At 42.0% G+C, this 15,892-nt stretch overlaps 1 protein-coding gene and 1 pseudogene across 1 annotated transcript; both read left to right on the forward strand.

The window, feature by feature from the left end:
* Window positions 1-4,136, forward strand: LOC120107549 (Galactose oxidase/kelch repeat superfamily protein). Its single transcript, XM_039120867.3, has one exon. It carries the CDS (start codon window positions 244-246, stop codon window positions 1,483-1,485), a length of 1,242 nt encoding a protein of 413 aa, XP_038976795.2. The 5' UTR covers window positions 1-243; the 3' UTR covers window positions 1,486-4,136.
* An 8,443-nt stretch (window positions 4,137-12,579) lies between these two features.
* On the forward strand, window positions 12,580-15,315 carry LOC120112518 (uncharacterized; annotated as a pseudogene).
* The last annotated feature ends 577 nt before the right edge of the window (window positions 15,316-15,892 follow it).

The raw sequence follows: 15,892 nt of genomic DNA on the forward strand, positions 1-15,892 counted from the left end.
TACCGTTGACGCCTGCCTACTTCTCCCTCTCCTCGTACCCTTCCGTCGCCCATTGTTTGATCTCGTCCATCCCTCCCCCTATTCGAGCCCAATTCCCCTGAAATCTCCGCTCCATTTATTCCCATCACCACAAAAATTTATCCCACCTCTATCTCTCCGTCATTAACCGCTCTCCGCCTGAAGACAAGCCCAAACCCCGCCGTGCGAGACCAACCACCCCAGACGAAACATTCTTCTCTCCATATGAGAGGGCGAGGGAGAGCGAGAGAACGAAGAACAGAGGATAGGGTGCCGAGAAGAGAGAGAAAAGAACAAACGATGCCGATAGCCAGAGCGAAAACGCCACCCCCACCGCCGCCGCCGCCGGCTGCGGCTGCGGGGAGGGAGGAGGAGATGGAGCCGGCGATTTGGGGACGGCTCCCTGACGAGCTTCTAGACCTCATCCTGGCCCTACTCCCCCTCCACACCCTCGTCGCCCTCCGTCCCACCTGCAAACGCTTCCACTCCCTCCTCCTCTCCCCCTCCTTCCTCTCCCTCCTCCACTCCCCTTCCTCCTCCCCTGCCTTCCTCCTCCTCTCCCACCCTCAGTTCTCCAACCGCTTCCTCCACCTCTACGACTCCTTCGCCGACGGCTGGCGCCCCCTCCGCCTCCTCCCCTCTGCCGCCGCCTCCCCTTCCCAGCTCCTCTCCTCCTCCTACGGCCTCCTCTGCTTCTCCCTCCTTCCCTCGCGCCCCTCCTCTCTTCTCATCTCCAATCTCCTCACAAAAACCTCAAAGTTCGTACCTTTACCCACCTCCGACCCCTTATCCGATGCCACCCTCGTCTCCCTCCCCTCCTCTACCCCCCACGGCTACAAGATCTTCCTCCCATCCTCCTCTTCTAACTCTGTATTCGTCTACGATTCCGCTTCCTTCGCCTGGACCCGATTCCCCGGCTTCGACCTCATCCTAGACCGCGGCAATTCCCACCAAGAAGGTGTCTTTTTCGACGGTGCCCTTTATTTCACCACCCACGAGCCCTTCTCCGTCGTTGGCTTCGACCTCCAGTCCGGGAAGTGGGAGCCGATGGCCTCTCCCAGTCTCCCGACCGAGCTAGCCTTCGTGCGGCTGGTGGGCGACGGTGGAAACCGGCTCTACCTCGTCGGTGGGGTCGGGAGGGACGGGATATCGAGGAGTTTGAGGGTGTGGGAGCTGGTGGGGAAGGATGGAAAAGGAAAGGCGAGAGCTTGGGAGGAGGTAGGCCGACTGCCGGAGATGATGTGCCGGAAGTTTGTGTCGGTCTGCTACCATAACTATTCCCATGTGTACTGCCTCTGGCATGAGGGGCTGGTGTGCGTCTGCTGCACCACCTGGCCGGAGGTGCTCTTCTACAAGGTGGCGAGGGGTACCTGGCATTGGCTGCCGCGATGCCCGATGCTGCCAGAGAAGTGGAGCTGTGGATTTCGGTGGTACTCCTTTGTCCCTGACCTCTATGCTCTGGTTTGAGGCCTCCTCTTATTGTATCTTTTCGCAGTCTGTTTAGCTTCATCTCATTTATATTAGGTGTTGTGTTGGTTTTGAGTTTGGAGCTCCTTGGATGTGAATTTTTTACATTTATTATTTTTTTTTGACAATATATTGTTTTAGGTGTCCCAGATCACAATTCTCTTGTATCTTTTTGTTTTGTCTCTGAGGGTACTATATTTTCATGTAATATAGAGCATCAATCTCTACAGAGCATCAATCTCTTTCATGTGTTCCAATCTTGATTGGATGGAATCTGTTTCTGAAATTGGAGCTACTTGAATTTGATTCATCTTGTGTTTTGCTTGTGATGCCCAATCTTCCGGTCCTCTTCTGATACACAGATATTCATGCAATAAATTTAACCTGGACAGTTCTACAGGTTGTCCAATTATGCAATAATCTCTATTGATTAATGCTGAATTATGGAGGACTATGCAAGATTATGGAGGACAATGGAAGTTCTGGACCTGATATGTCTTTTGATTCCTTGTTGGATCCAAATCTGATTGCAGGACTACCCAATTAGCATTTTTAATAATTCAAAATATGCTGTTTGGAATCTGTTTGGCTTGAACCTTGTCATGAGAATATATGCTGTTTTACTTTTACTTTACTAACACCATATCATAAAGTGTTTATGTATTTGTTTACAAAATTTTAATATAAATTATTTAACTTTCTAAGAAATTGAGACTAAAGGATACACATAGTTTGAATGGCTCCGGTTATTAGCAGCTTGATGTGAGTTCCACATTCCAAAGCCAATGATCTATATTAAAACTTCAGTTGTTCGCTTGAAGAGTTGCAGCAACATGATTTCAACAGTGAAGGGGCTATAGACCAAACTCTTGTACCATGCAGTGGAACTTATAATTTGTTTTTCCAATGTCTTACATGTTGAGAAAGGTATTAAACCTCATATGTCGACCAATATAATTGTCTTCTATTCTTTTGGAATATGCTAGTCATTACATCTTCTAATTCCTCTTGAAGCTCAGTATTTTCTTCGCATTAAATTGTCATGAATCTCACAAAAGTACTTGGATTGAAGCTCAGTGTAAATCAAATAGAGGCATTGAAACTAAAATTATAGAGGCTGTTCAGCAGTTTCTTGTTTTCCTTGGATTGGAGTGCCGTGAGGGTGTGCAGGTATGCATGTACATGTGCCGTTGCATATATTTGTGTGCATGCATGTTTTATATTTTGCAGGGAGGGGGTATTACTTTATCTAGAATAGCTGATCCCTAGATTAGATAATTCTGTTCCACAATGGCTGAAATTTCTTGTTTCATAGGAACAAGGAACAGTGTGTAAATAAAATATATTCTACTATGTAAAACCACCCTAAGAAATGTTCAATGTTGGAAATCAGAAGCTACTCAGATTTGTAGATCTCTGTTCAAGTCCTCAGACTTGCTGAGAGGCAAGTACTTCATGAAATTTTCTGCTTCAGTTGAAACTACTAAAAGCCTCAACTCTTTTCGCCTTGAGTGTGTAAATTTTGAGAACAGTAACTGGACAATTATCTTGCTTTGGCAGTATTGATATGCTGGATATGTAGTTTTAAATAGGAAATGTTCAAAATAATAAATTTCCATTGTAAATTTACATAGTTGAAATGCCCAGATGTTTGGTGGTAAGACTAATGGGATATGTAAAATAAGTTGATGGAAGATATTTACAAGTGTTAACCAATGGTGAGAGATGGAATACGATAATATTCAAAATTCAAATCTCTATGTTGCCACAAAATAAAATATTCGATCATTTGAACAGTGACAAAATCTAATAATTCTTTTATTTTACGATTATTATCTGTTATTTCTGCATGATGGATACCAATGACTATTATATTATGGCCATCATAGCAACCATTGTTGTATTCCCAAAAGTTCCAGTCCCTCAGAAAATAACAGCTGGTATTTCTGTTATAATGGTAAATAACTGTTTCTATGCTGGTTCTTTTCTTTAGGATATTGTTGTTTCTGAAACCTTACTCCAAATTTATGCCAACATCTGTGACTTTCCAGCTGAAGTTGCTTTGGGTAGGCTACCAACTGAAACCCAAATTGCAAATATTTCCCTCCTTTCAGTCAAGTTAACGTTTCAACTGATTTATTAAATACCTTCTCAATAATTGTCCTCTGCATGCAGTCTGTTGTTGTTTACAGCCTGCAGTCGAATGAGATTGCTTGCCTGAGTTTCTTATCATTTGGTGGCTGCATGATGTTGGATATTAGCTGAGGCTTGGTCCGGGAACTCAATGGAACATTTTAGCAGTACCCTTTGGCAATTCCAGAAAGCTAGGACTTGGCTGGTATTGAAAGGCATCTCAAAGTAGTCAAGCTAATAGCCTGTTGCCTAGATATCGTGTCCTCGAGATCAAATTTAATCCTTACATGGTGCTGTGTACCGACTCTGGTTTGAAAAACTAGCAATCAGGCTTGGCTTCCGGTAGCAAGAAAAATCGTATGCAAGGTGTGATTTTGTATAATTAGCAGATCTTCACGCAGTTTCGGATGAAATTAGTTGCACAGTCCTGTCCATGATTACCACTGTATGTAGTTTTAAATGGACCAATGTTATGGCTAGGAAAGAAAAATGAGCTGAAAGAAAATATTATGCCTCTCATATTTTGATTGTCAGCTATCTGAAAATTTAGTTGGTCTCTGGTTCTCTGGTGTTAATAGAATGCAACTAATATTTTAGCTTGATTACTGGCGAGAGCTTGGAATCTGATTGTACTGAACACAACCAATGTTAATAGTCCTTTCTGAAACTGAATGGACTTAGACACCTGCACACACTTTGAAGAGGAGGGTTGGGATGGGGCAGCTCCAGGTTGCTGACATTAATGAGTAATTGAAGCAGGGCATGACGATGACGACAATGATGGTTGGGGAGAGTCTGCCTCTGTCAGTCATTTTTAGGGCATCTGACAGGAATACATTGATCATTCTGATGACTCATGTTCCTATAGATTATTTTGACATTCCATGCGCTAGTTAAGTTTGGATATTCTAAGCATCAGATATGCAAGAATGTTCCAATCTGAATGCTGTAGGGAGACTTGTAAATATGTTACCCATTTTACAAATCTGATGCAAGCTCTGATGTCTTAAAATCTACCATCTTGTTCTTCATCAGAAAAAAACTTTACTATCTAGTAGTTAATACTACTTTACTGAGACTAGTTGGCAATTGTATCTTGTTGTCAATTTAACAAGCAAACATCGCAATCTGTTGTGTCTTTTAGAAGTTTATATTGTGGTTCATGCCTTCATTTCCCATGTGGTGGTTGTTAGCAAGCTTTTCTTTGCTTCATTCATTCATCGACTCTGGGAAGAATACAAAAGAAAGGCATTCTAGTAGGAAACTGATTTCTTTGCCTTGGCCTGGCCAAGTATGTGGCAACCATGTAAATATTTTTTCCCCGGCTTACACTCATATATGGATTTTAAGATGAAAGTCAACTGCATTTCCCATGATTTGCATGCTTTGGTATCTATAATCATGGTCACCAATGATATCATAAATTCACGAAGATAAAGAAAAGGGGAAAATTACATGGCTACCTCCTTAACTTGGGACTATTTTTACTTAGTAGCCGTCGAGTTTAAAAAGTTTCAAATGAGCCCCTAAAGTTAGTTAAGTGGTTTAATGTAGTCCAAGGCTCATCTGCACCATTAAGACGCTATCATAAAGAATAATTTTACCTACCATTGTTATGTGATAGTTTCTATTTGCTGAAGATTTGCTCTAGGGCATATCATCCCTGATCTTCTCTCCACATCCGACAGCCTAGGGTCCTCCCTATTCAACTCTTCTCCATCTCAGTCGTTCATCCGTTGTACCTACTTCTGCCACCTAACCTCTCTAGATTGTCTTCAAGCCATGTCACCAGGTCTCAACTTAATACCTTTTTCTCCTCTTCTCATCTTTTCTCACTCCTACCTCCTCTTCCAACACCTCTTTCTCCTCTCTAGACTCCAAGAATGTCCACTTTATCTGCCACTCCACCTTCTGTTAAGAATCCCAAAAGCTCTCCTCCCTCTATTCTCATCTTTTCCCTCTACTCCCTCCAATCCGACATCTCTATAGCCACCAAGCCCTCCTCCCTCCCCTCCTCCACCATGATCGGCCCCAACCTCTTTGAGTCCTAGAATGGCTACCTCCAGGCTTGCCACAACCTCCACCATATCACCCTCTCCTCCCTCAAGAAGTCTATTGCTTCCCTCCCTCTCTCCTTGTCTGCTTCATTAGAATGGAAGCACTAATCTTAGAGCTTCACGAGATTGAGGTGGTCAAATCCTTTCAAGCTTAAGTCCGACACCTTCAAGTTAGTTTAAATTTGACATCACCTCCCCATCTACATTGTTCTCTGCCTCATCATCTCCTTTCCCTCTCTCCTCTCTCGCATCATCGACATTCTCTTCTCCACTGTCACCTCTGCCGCTCCTGTCACCGCCTTCGACCTTATTGGTGGCATCCCCTACACCTCCATTCTCATCGATGCTATTCTCTCCATCTCTTGCCATGGTCATGAGTTGCACGGAGATCATGGACTAAGGCATTGGCCACACCATTGAGGACGTCTTTCACCTCGACTGGATCTGCCTTGTCATCAAGGACGTCATCACCAACGACACCTCCAACCTTGAGACTGTTGCCCCACTTCGTGCCAAGGGCCCCAAGGTGCATGACACCGTTGTTGTCATTGATCATAGGCAAGGTGGTAGTGAGAACCTTGTCGCTCAAGGCATTCACCTCCATGTGCTGACCATGCTCATTGACTTCCTTTGAGTGCTCGTCGCCCACGAGAGCGTCTTATAGGAGAAGGCCGTTGAGGTCTAGGTTTTTTTGGATACTAACCTAAGGATTGTTGTCCTAGAGGCGATAGTGTCGAGGTCTAGTATTAGGATTTTATAGGGGAGAGGGCAGAGATGGTGAAGAACCTGATGGAGAAGAAGTTGTTCGAGGTGATAGAGAAGTAGAGAAATCTCTATCTGTTGCCCAAGGTGACAAGCCAAGAGGGGGGGATGAATTGGTTTCTCTAAATTTTTACTATCTTAATTGAGTCAATTGATGAGCGAGTAAAATTAAGACAATACACAATGCAAACATATAAGAAGTATAATGGTTCGATGCTCTCCTAAGCACCTACGTCCACTCTCCAAGCAACCCCTTCGGAATTCACTATAATCCCGCGGATTACAGTTGGATTATTTTCCAGGCTCAAATCTAAAAATCTTTACACTTTAGTTTTCCGGGATCACCAAGAACCTATGTTGGTTTTACGGGCTCACCAACGAACCTTCACAATTGGTTTTACGGGTTCACCAACAAACCTACACCGTTGGTTTTACGGGCTCACCAACAAACCTTTACAAGGTGATTAAAAAGAAGAAGAAAGTTGAAATCCTAGATGAGCCAATATAACAATTATAAGCTACAAAAAAGAGTTTAGAATATAGTTATCGCTTGATGACACTTCTCTCTTCTTTGTCAAGATTGCTTCACTCTTCAAGGGTTGATGGAGCTCTTAATGTTCCTTAGAATCTGCTCAACCACTTCCTTTTGACTCTTTGAGTGAAGCACTTGGATGAAAAAAATTAGAGCTCTTGTCTTTCTTGTGTAAGCTTTGATATTTTTCAAAAGGATGTTTTCTCTGATGAATAGTGTCACTTTAAATAGTTTTCCTCATCCATTGAACTGCCCCCATTGATTAGATTTCAAAAACTAGCCGTTACTTACTGTTGGGAGGACAAAAAGTACTTCTGCAGAACTAGCCGTTATGCTTCTGCCCGTGCTGGGGTCGACCCAAATTTTTCTGGGGTCGACTCAAACCACTGTTCATCAGACTTGGGGTCGACTCAACTTTCACTGGGGTCGACCCAACTTTCACTAGGGTCGACTCTTGCTACATTGGGGTCGACCCTCTCAGGAAACACAGAACCTTATATTTCAGCCGTTTTTCACTGGGGTCGACTCAACACTTTTTGGGGTCGACTCAAGTTCCATTGGGGTCGACTCAAGTTCTATTGGGGTCGACCCTCTCAGGGATTTCAGAGATATAGTTTTGAACGACACATCCTTGGGGTCGACTCATGTTCAGTTGGGGTCGACTCCATTGGGGTCGACTCAATCTGGGGTCGACTCGAGGAAGGGTGGGGTCGACCCTCTCAGTAAATTCCAGAGGCTTGTTTTCTTGAGGCTTGAAGATGGGGCCGATTCAACTACTGTCATCCGTGCCATTTTTGCAGAAGTGTGCCTGATGGTTCCATGATGTGCCGGGGTCGACTCCACCAATCTTGGGGTCGACTCATTCCATACTTTGCTGCAACTTAAGGTTAGATTCATCCATACAATCAATGAAATATACTTCAAGCAATTTTGAATGTATGCCATGGTAGTACTACATACTCTTAACAATGAAAATTACTATTGTCCCTTTAAGAGTACGTTTCACTTGAAACTTTGCCGAATTAGAATTTAGAATTCACTATCCCTTTTCTATCGCAAATTTTATCTCATTATTAATCATTGAAATACATCTTGATCTCATTCTTCTAATGTACCGAGAGTGACGAACTCAGTAATGATGTATCATGTTAACTTGTAGTATTTAATTAGATATTCTCTTAATAGTTGTGTTAATCATCAAAATACCACTATCATCCTCAATCTCCCCCTTTTTGATGATCACAAAATATTGAGTATGAGCAGATTGATACTTATCTTAAAATTAGTTTTAGAAGAGCTCAAGTTGCTGAATTTCAGCTTTTCAAATTTGAGAGTGAAGTCTTCCCCTTTTTCATCCAAATATTGCCAATTTGAACTTTTGATTTTCTCCTCCTTTCTTTTATATTTGGTTAAAGATGAAACTTCAAAAATTTGAGATAAAGCAAGAGTTTCAGATTATGTATCGAGGTATGAGAGGTATGTGCCAAATTCTGAAATTTGATTGAAAGTTTAGACTTTAACATTTTCATTGTTACATATCGCTCCCCCTTAAGTGTATATTATCTCCTATTATAATTTTCAACCTTGTTTGTCATCTTATTACAACTTCTTTCTTTCCTTACTTCTCCCCCTTTTTGTTATCATCAAATAGGTGCATGGCAATAGATAAGTAGACGCAGTAAATAATAAACAGTCAAGTTTCATTGATCAAAATGGAACATTGTAGTACATTAATGCCAAAAAAAGATACAATGTTCTTCAATCAAAGTGCAAAGTACATGAACAAAGCAAAATACATATGAGAGCTAGATAAATCCTAGGCACTAATCATAATGCCAACATCAGCCTAGGGCGTATCTAAGGGCTGTGATCTTGTCCTCATCCTCCTAGCATAAGTGGCGAGGGGAGGTCGAGCTTGATGGGACTGAGTCTGGTGTGGACCTCACTGAGCTGGATGACTCTGTGCCGAAACCTCCGACTCAGCTGCTCGGGGCACAGATGGACCATGAGCCTCTCTCTCTCCGTAATGCTCCCACCTCCTCTCTGAGGTCGCTAAGCTCAGCAGTCATAGTGTCCATCCTGCTCATCAATCCATCAGAGAGAGTCCTTACCTAAGCTGACACAAGCTCAGTCATCCTACTCCAAAAATCCTCTGTGCACCCTGTGGGTACGGATGACGATGGGCCAGCCTCTGAAGGTGCCGTAGGATGATCCTCAGGTACCTCAGCCTTAGGGATGGGGTCTCCAACCTCTGGTGTATCACCCTCTGGTGCATGTATCCTTGCTCCTCCTCGCACCCACTGTCCGTTCACCTTCTCATAATCCATGCGAACTAGGGACCGTGCAGTGTAAGTGTCAGTGAATAGCAGATGCCTGGAGATCTCTCCCTCCACAGATATATCATATTGTCGGAAGACCAGGGTGAGTATCATACCATGGGGCAGGGAAACTCTTGACTTACATATAGCCTCTCTCATCTGCCTGATCATCATAGCTGGGAGGTTCAGGGGAATGCCCTTAATAACGTGCTCCATAATGACCAAATCTCTCTCAGATATATGATCGAATCTTCCACTTTTCGGAAACAGAATCCGACCTATGGAGTTGTGCAACAACCTCATCTCAGCTGATAGGGAGCTCGCTATCATATTCTCAGAATAGTCAAAATCATCGTTCTCAAAGATCAACTGTAGAGCTCTCAACTTGCTTTCCGGCCTTTCTGGAGTTGCACCTTCGCAGAGGAGATGAAGCAACTCACTCAAACTTTCTTCCGAAATCCTAACCCGTACACCTCGGACCTCGGACACAAGCCTTTTCGGTCCAACTTTTAAGAACGCGTAGAACTCACGAACCAAGCCCGGGTAGGTCAACAAATCTTGGGAGCAAAGATACTCCTATCCTTGCCTTCGGATCCAATCCCCCAACCGGAACCCTTCTTGATCCAAAAATTCGGAGTAGATCCTTCTCCCCGTGGTTACCGCTCTCCCCGCATATTTAGCAAGTTGAACTGAAGGGGAAGGAGGAGGAGGAGGCTCTACACGTGTCTCACCTTGTGAGGGTACTGTAGAAGACTCTCTAACATGTCTATCGACACGGGTTGGCCGTGAAACTCTTCCGAATCTCTTAGCAACGGCTCGCTTGGGTCCCATTTTCACCAAATCCTTCCTTAGGTCTTGATCTAACGGTGTAGAGAAGCAATCTAGCACTGTTTGGAGATGATTGGAAGGGATTGGAAAGTGGAAAATAGGATTTTAGGAAGAGGACAAGATGAAACAGTGCCCTAAAATAACTCATGGGTCCCTCTTTTAAAAATAGGGTCCCACCGTTGGGTCGACCCCAGATTTTTCTTGGATCGACTCAACGTGGGGTCGACCCCATTCTGGCTTGGGTCGGCCCCAGTTCAGAAAATTTTTTTTCTCTTTCTTTTTTTTAAAAAATTCTTCCTTTCCTCCAATCCTTACAAATTCTTTATGGGACAATGATACATGAGTAAAGAATCTATAGATGACTAGTTTGACTAATATTTCATGGATTTTTCGAAATGGGAGGAGAGTGTCATGAGACAACTTGTTCCTTTTTATATCTCCTCAATCAAAAGGATTACATATGCCTAATTCCCTTCTAAGCATGCAAAATCTATCTTCACTTAAAAGTTTTGTGAATATGTCAGCTAATTGTTTCTCAGTACATACATGCTCAATACATATGTTCCCATTTTGCACATGATCTCTAATGAAATGATATCTTATTTCAATATGTTTGGCTTTAGAGTGCTGAACCGGATTTTTAGTAAGGTTAATGGCACTAGTGTTATCACACTTTATAGGAATGTTGTCTAGTTTAATTCCATAGTCCTCTAGTTGTTGCTTGAGCTATAGTACTTGAGCACAGTAACTCCCGGCAGCTATATATTCGGCCTCAGCCGTTGACAATGCTACCGACTTCTGCTTTTTGCTAAACCATGATACTAAGTTATTTTCTAAAAATTGACATGTTCCACTAGTGCTCTTTCTATCCAATTTGCAACCAGCAAAATCTGCATCAGAATATGCAAATAAATCTTAATAGGAGTCTCTAGAGTACCATAAACCTATGTTTGTGGTTGCTCTTAAATATCTAAGAATTCTTTTGACAGCACTTAGATGTGACTCCTTAGGATCTGATTGGTATCTAGCACATATTTCCACACTAAACACTATGTCTGGCCTACTAGCAGTAAGGTAAAGAAAGATCCAATTAAGCCTCTATAAAGCTTTATATCTATACTTTTTTCTTTTTCATCTTTGTCTAGCTTACTAGTGGGATTCATTGGGGTGCCTATTCCCTTGTGATTTTCATTCCCAAACTTCTTTAATATTTTCTTTGTGTACTTAGTTTGATGAATTAAGATACCTTTCTTAGTTTGCTTGATTTGTAATCTGAGAAAGAAATTTAGTTCTCCTATCATACTCATCTCGAATTCTCCTTGCATTAATTTAGCAAACTCTTTGCAAAGATTATCATTAATGGCACCAAAAATTATGTCATCTACGTATATTTGAACTAGGATTTTTTGCATAGATACCCTTCTAAATGTTAGATTTTGTGTGAATACCCTTCCAAAATTGATATTTGCATGTATACCCTCGTAAAATTCTGTTATTGTACAAATATCCTAATGTAACGGTTGTTCTAACGGTGTTTAAAAAAATTATATTTATATTAATTAAAAATAAAAATAAAATTCGAAATGACATTATTACCCTTAACTCTTCCACCTCCACACCCCCGCGCCTGGGTTCCCCGCGCCACCCCCCCCCCCGGCCCGGCTTCACCACCCCCCCCCGGCGCCCGGCTTACCCACCACCGGCGCCCCCCCCCCCCCCCCGGCGGCTTCCCCACCCCCCGCAGGCTTCCCCCCCCGGCGCCCCCCCTCCCGGCGGCTTCCCCCCCCCCCCCCCCCCCGGCGGCTTCCCCACCCCCCACGGGCTTCCCCCCCTCCCGGCGGCTTCCCCACCCCCCCGCGGGCTTCCCTCCCGGCGGCCGGCTTCCCCAACCCCCGCCCCCACCCCCCGGCGCCCGCCCGCCCCCCACGAATCGGGATCCCGATCGCGGGCGTCCGCGAGATCGCGACGTTATCGCGGGCGTTCGCGAGATCGCGACGCTATCGCTGGCGTTCGCCCGCGGGAGACGCGATCGTGAGATCTTGGCTGGTTCGCCCGCGGGCGTTCGCGATGGCGAGATCGCGATCCCGCGGCACATGGCGAGCGAGAGCTGCCCGAGATCACGAGGCGCTCGCTCGGGATCTCCGACCCCCTTCCTCCCTGTTCTGGAACCCAACAAAGAATAAAGAAAAAAAATTTCTGGGTTGTAAATCTTTCCTCTCCAAAGACGCAATCGATCTTTCAAACCTTCAAAAACTCTGCCATCTGTTGATCATAAACAAAGTTGATCATAAACAAAGGTATTTCAATATCATCTTTTCCTCTCTTCTCTTTCGTTGATTTATACTATTTTTCTTCTATTAATTTGAACCAAAAAAAATAATCATTACAAGTGTTGGAACAACAATAATGATTGTTGTAGCTGATTTTATTTCATTCCTATTTTTCGCTGTGAACCTATATTGAAACTCTATTTTTTGGTTTCTAACTGTATACCATATACTTTATTTGGGGGTAAGAAAGACGAACCCATTTTTGATTGATTGTTGAAATATAATATGGTTGTATATTATTCTTTTTTTCTTTTATTTTGTTAGAATACATTTGGTTGATAAACACTCTCTTACAATTTATATCGTGCATATTTATTTATTCAATGTACAGGTTCTTAAATGGAGCAACAACTATTCAAATTGAAGGTAAAATTTGGAGGATATTTTAAGAAGGTTAAGAATTCTACAAGACTTAAGTACTACTTTGGAAGACAAAAGAGCTGGTTAGTTGATGTTGACTGTTTTTGCTATAAGGACCTATATGATGATATAGTGCATACCTTCAATTTGAAGCTTGAAGAGACTATAAAGATTTGGTCTGTGATTAGACATTTAATGCCTAAGTCTTACATGATATTAGACACAGATCAAAAATTAATGAGTTTGTTTGAGGAGTATAAGGATTTAAAAGAGTGCTTCATATTTGTCACAAAAGAGACCAATATTATACAACTTTCTCAATCAACACTAGGCAGCCAAGATCAAATTGAAATATGTAGAAGCACTGCAACTGCAATAGAAGAGATTCGAGAGGATGAAGTAAGAGAAAACCAAAGGTACAATGAAAATGAGCATCTAGCTACAATAGGCATTGATACTTTAGCTACTGCTATTGAAAATAATGACTTTGTTGGGGTAAATGATGAAACTTTATCTCAAGAGGAGCAGGAAACAGATACTGAAATTTATGGTTCTGAGAGTAGCTATCACAGTATTTATAATAGCGATTCTGATGATGATGATGAAAATATCATAGAGTATGAGGGAGAGACATATGAGATGGACATTGTGGATCCTAACATGGCCGTAGGGACAAAATATACAAGTCGAGAACAGTTCAAGGTGGCACTGAGTCAGTATGCTATATTGAATGAATTTGCCGTAAGAGTTCTCAAAAGTGAGCCTGGTAGAATGACAGTGAGTTGCAAAGATGAAGCTTGTAATTGGAGACTTCATGCTTCACTATTATGTGATGGTCATACATTTCAGGTATTATGGTTGAAATATGTTAGCTTTTAATTACAGGGCTTATGAAAAATATTGCATGTATTAATATATTATTTTGTTTGTATGTGCAGGTCAAAAAATTGAAGGAACCTCATACGTGCTCATCTATAAACAAATGTGGCAACAAGATGGCCACACAATTTTGGATATGTGATAGGATCATTGGTTGGCTACGAAAAGAGGGTGACCTGTCGCCTATTGAGTTAAAAAGGAGATTGTTGCAATTCTATCATCTTGAGCTTCCATACCACAGAGTTTGGAGAGAAAAGGAGCTTGCCATGTCTATGATTCATGGTAATTGGGCAGATTCTTTTGAGAGAATGGAGGATTTCAAGGAGGAGCTTTTGAGAAGAAACCCAGGTAGTGTAGTAAAGCTAAAGTTAGATGTGGTTGATGACAAGCATTACTTCCACCGCTTCTTTATTTGTCTGCAAGCTTGCAGTACGGGCTTTTTAGCTGGTTGTAGGCCTTTCATAGGCCTAGATGGTTGCCACTTAAAGGAAAAGTTCAGGGGTGTGATGATGGCTGCTACATCACTTGATGGAAATAATGGTTTGTTTCCAGTTGCTTTTGGTATTGCAGAATCTGAAAATAGTGATAGCTGGACTTGGTTTTTGGAGGCACTTAAAGAATCAATTCAAACTCCAGAAGGTCTAGTACTTGTATCAGATCGACAAAAGGGACTCGAAGAAGCAGTGCAACATATATACCCTCAAGCAGAGCATAGAAAATGCATGAGACACTTGTACAAAAACTTTCAAACAAAGTTTCCAGGAGACTGGCTTAAAATTAAGGTATGGGGAGCTGCAAGGGCATATACAAAAGTCCAACATGACGATATCATCAATCAAATTAAGGAGGCTAGCTTGGAGGCATTCAAGTATCTTAATGCTGAAAATATTGGCTTATGGAGTAGATCTCAGTTTGGCATCACAGCTAAGTGCTCCTATATAACAAACAACCTTTCGGAGTCATTCAATGCTTGGATTTCTGAGGCTAGACATAGGCCAGTTCTTGATTTATTAGATGTCGTAAGACAAAAAATTATGGTGAAAATGGAAGCAAGAAGGAGAATGGCTGCCCGTTGGAAAGGAAATTTAGTTCCTGTGGTAATGAAGTATGTAAGAGACATTAGCCTTAAGCTAGGTGATTATAATGTTTATAGAACCAGTGATTATAGAGCAGAAGTAATTGAGACTAATGGAAGACATGAAGTAATTCTAAATGAACAAAGGTGCTCTTGTCGTCTGTGGGAGGTGTCGGGCATTCCTTGTGTGCATGCTGCAGCTTTTATTTGTAGTATGAGAGGTGCAAATTTGGAAAATTATGTCTCGGAGTACTTCACTGTTGCCAAGTATAAGACTGCCTATGCATTAGAAATTGGACCATTACCTGACAAGGTCCAATGGATAAAAATTGATATTGGATATAAGGTATTGCCTCCTAAGCTCAGTCTAAGACCTCCAAGAAGGCCTAAAAAGAAGAGAATTAGGGGTACAGATGAGAATACATCGAAGAAGATGCACAAATGTAAGCGTTGCGGTGATCTTGGGCATCATGCAAAAACTTGCAAAAATTCAGTAGTGGAGGAATCTCAAGCTTCAATGTCCTCTTCTTCTGCACCGAAGAAGCTTGGGAGGTAACATATAGCACTACTCTAACTTAATGATGTTTGTGTTTTATCACTTGGTTATCATTAAAATATTGCAGGCCTAAGGAAAATGGTTCAAGAGGAAGAGTGTCATGTTCAGGAGGCACACATGCAGTGTTCGTAGCACCAAGAGGAAAAAAAAATAAAGGACGACCCCGCAAGCAAACTAAGAGAATGGAAACTTTAGTTAGAGAAGATAATGCCGACCCACAATCTTGATTGGTACATGTTGGATATACCTATCCTAACGTTTGCACCTTATTTGCTTTCAAGTTATTTGGATCACTTTTAGCATTATTACTAAATATAATTTATTTGTTGATATAGAGTTAATTCTCATACTTATTCTTTTTCATTTTTTTGCTAATTGCAATCGCATGTTTTGCTGGAGCAGTGAAGATTATGTTGGATATAGATTTGTTTTTTTTTCTCTAGTACAAGTAGGTTGGTAGAATTAATGCTATTATTTCTACTCCTACCTATTCATCTTGGTTGGTGTTTAATGCAAATCTTGGTACAAGAATATCTCTTCTTTACTACAAACATGGTGACTGTTTTGTTTTGTTTTT

This window comes from Phoenix dactylifera, chromosome 15 (assembly GCF_051530095.1).
Source record: "Phoenix dactylifera cultivar Ajwa chromosome 15, Ajwa_hap1_PhDact_Kaust_v1.1, whole genome shotgun sequence".
Lineage (NCBI taxonomy): Eukaryota > Viridiplantae > Streptophyta > Magnoliopsida > Arecales > Arecaceae > Phoenix > Phoenix dactylifera.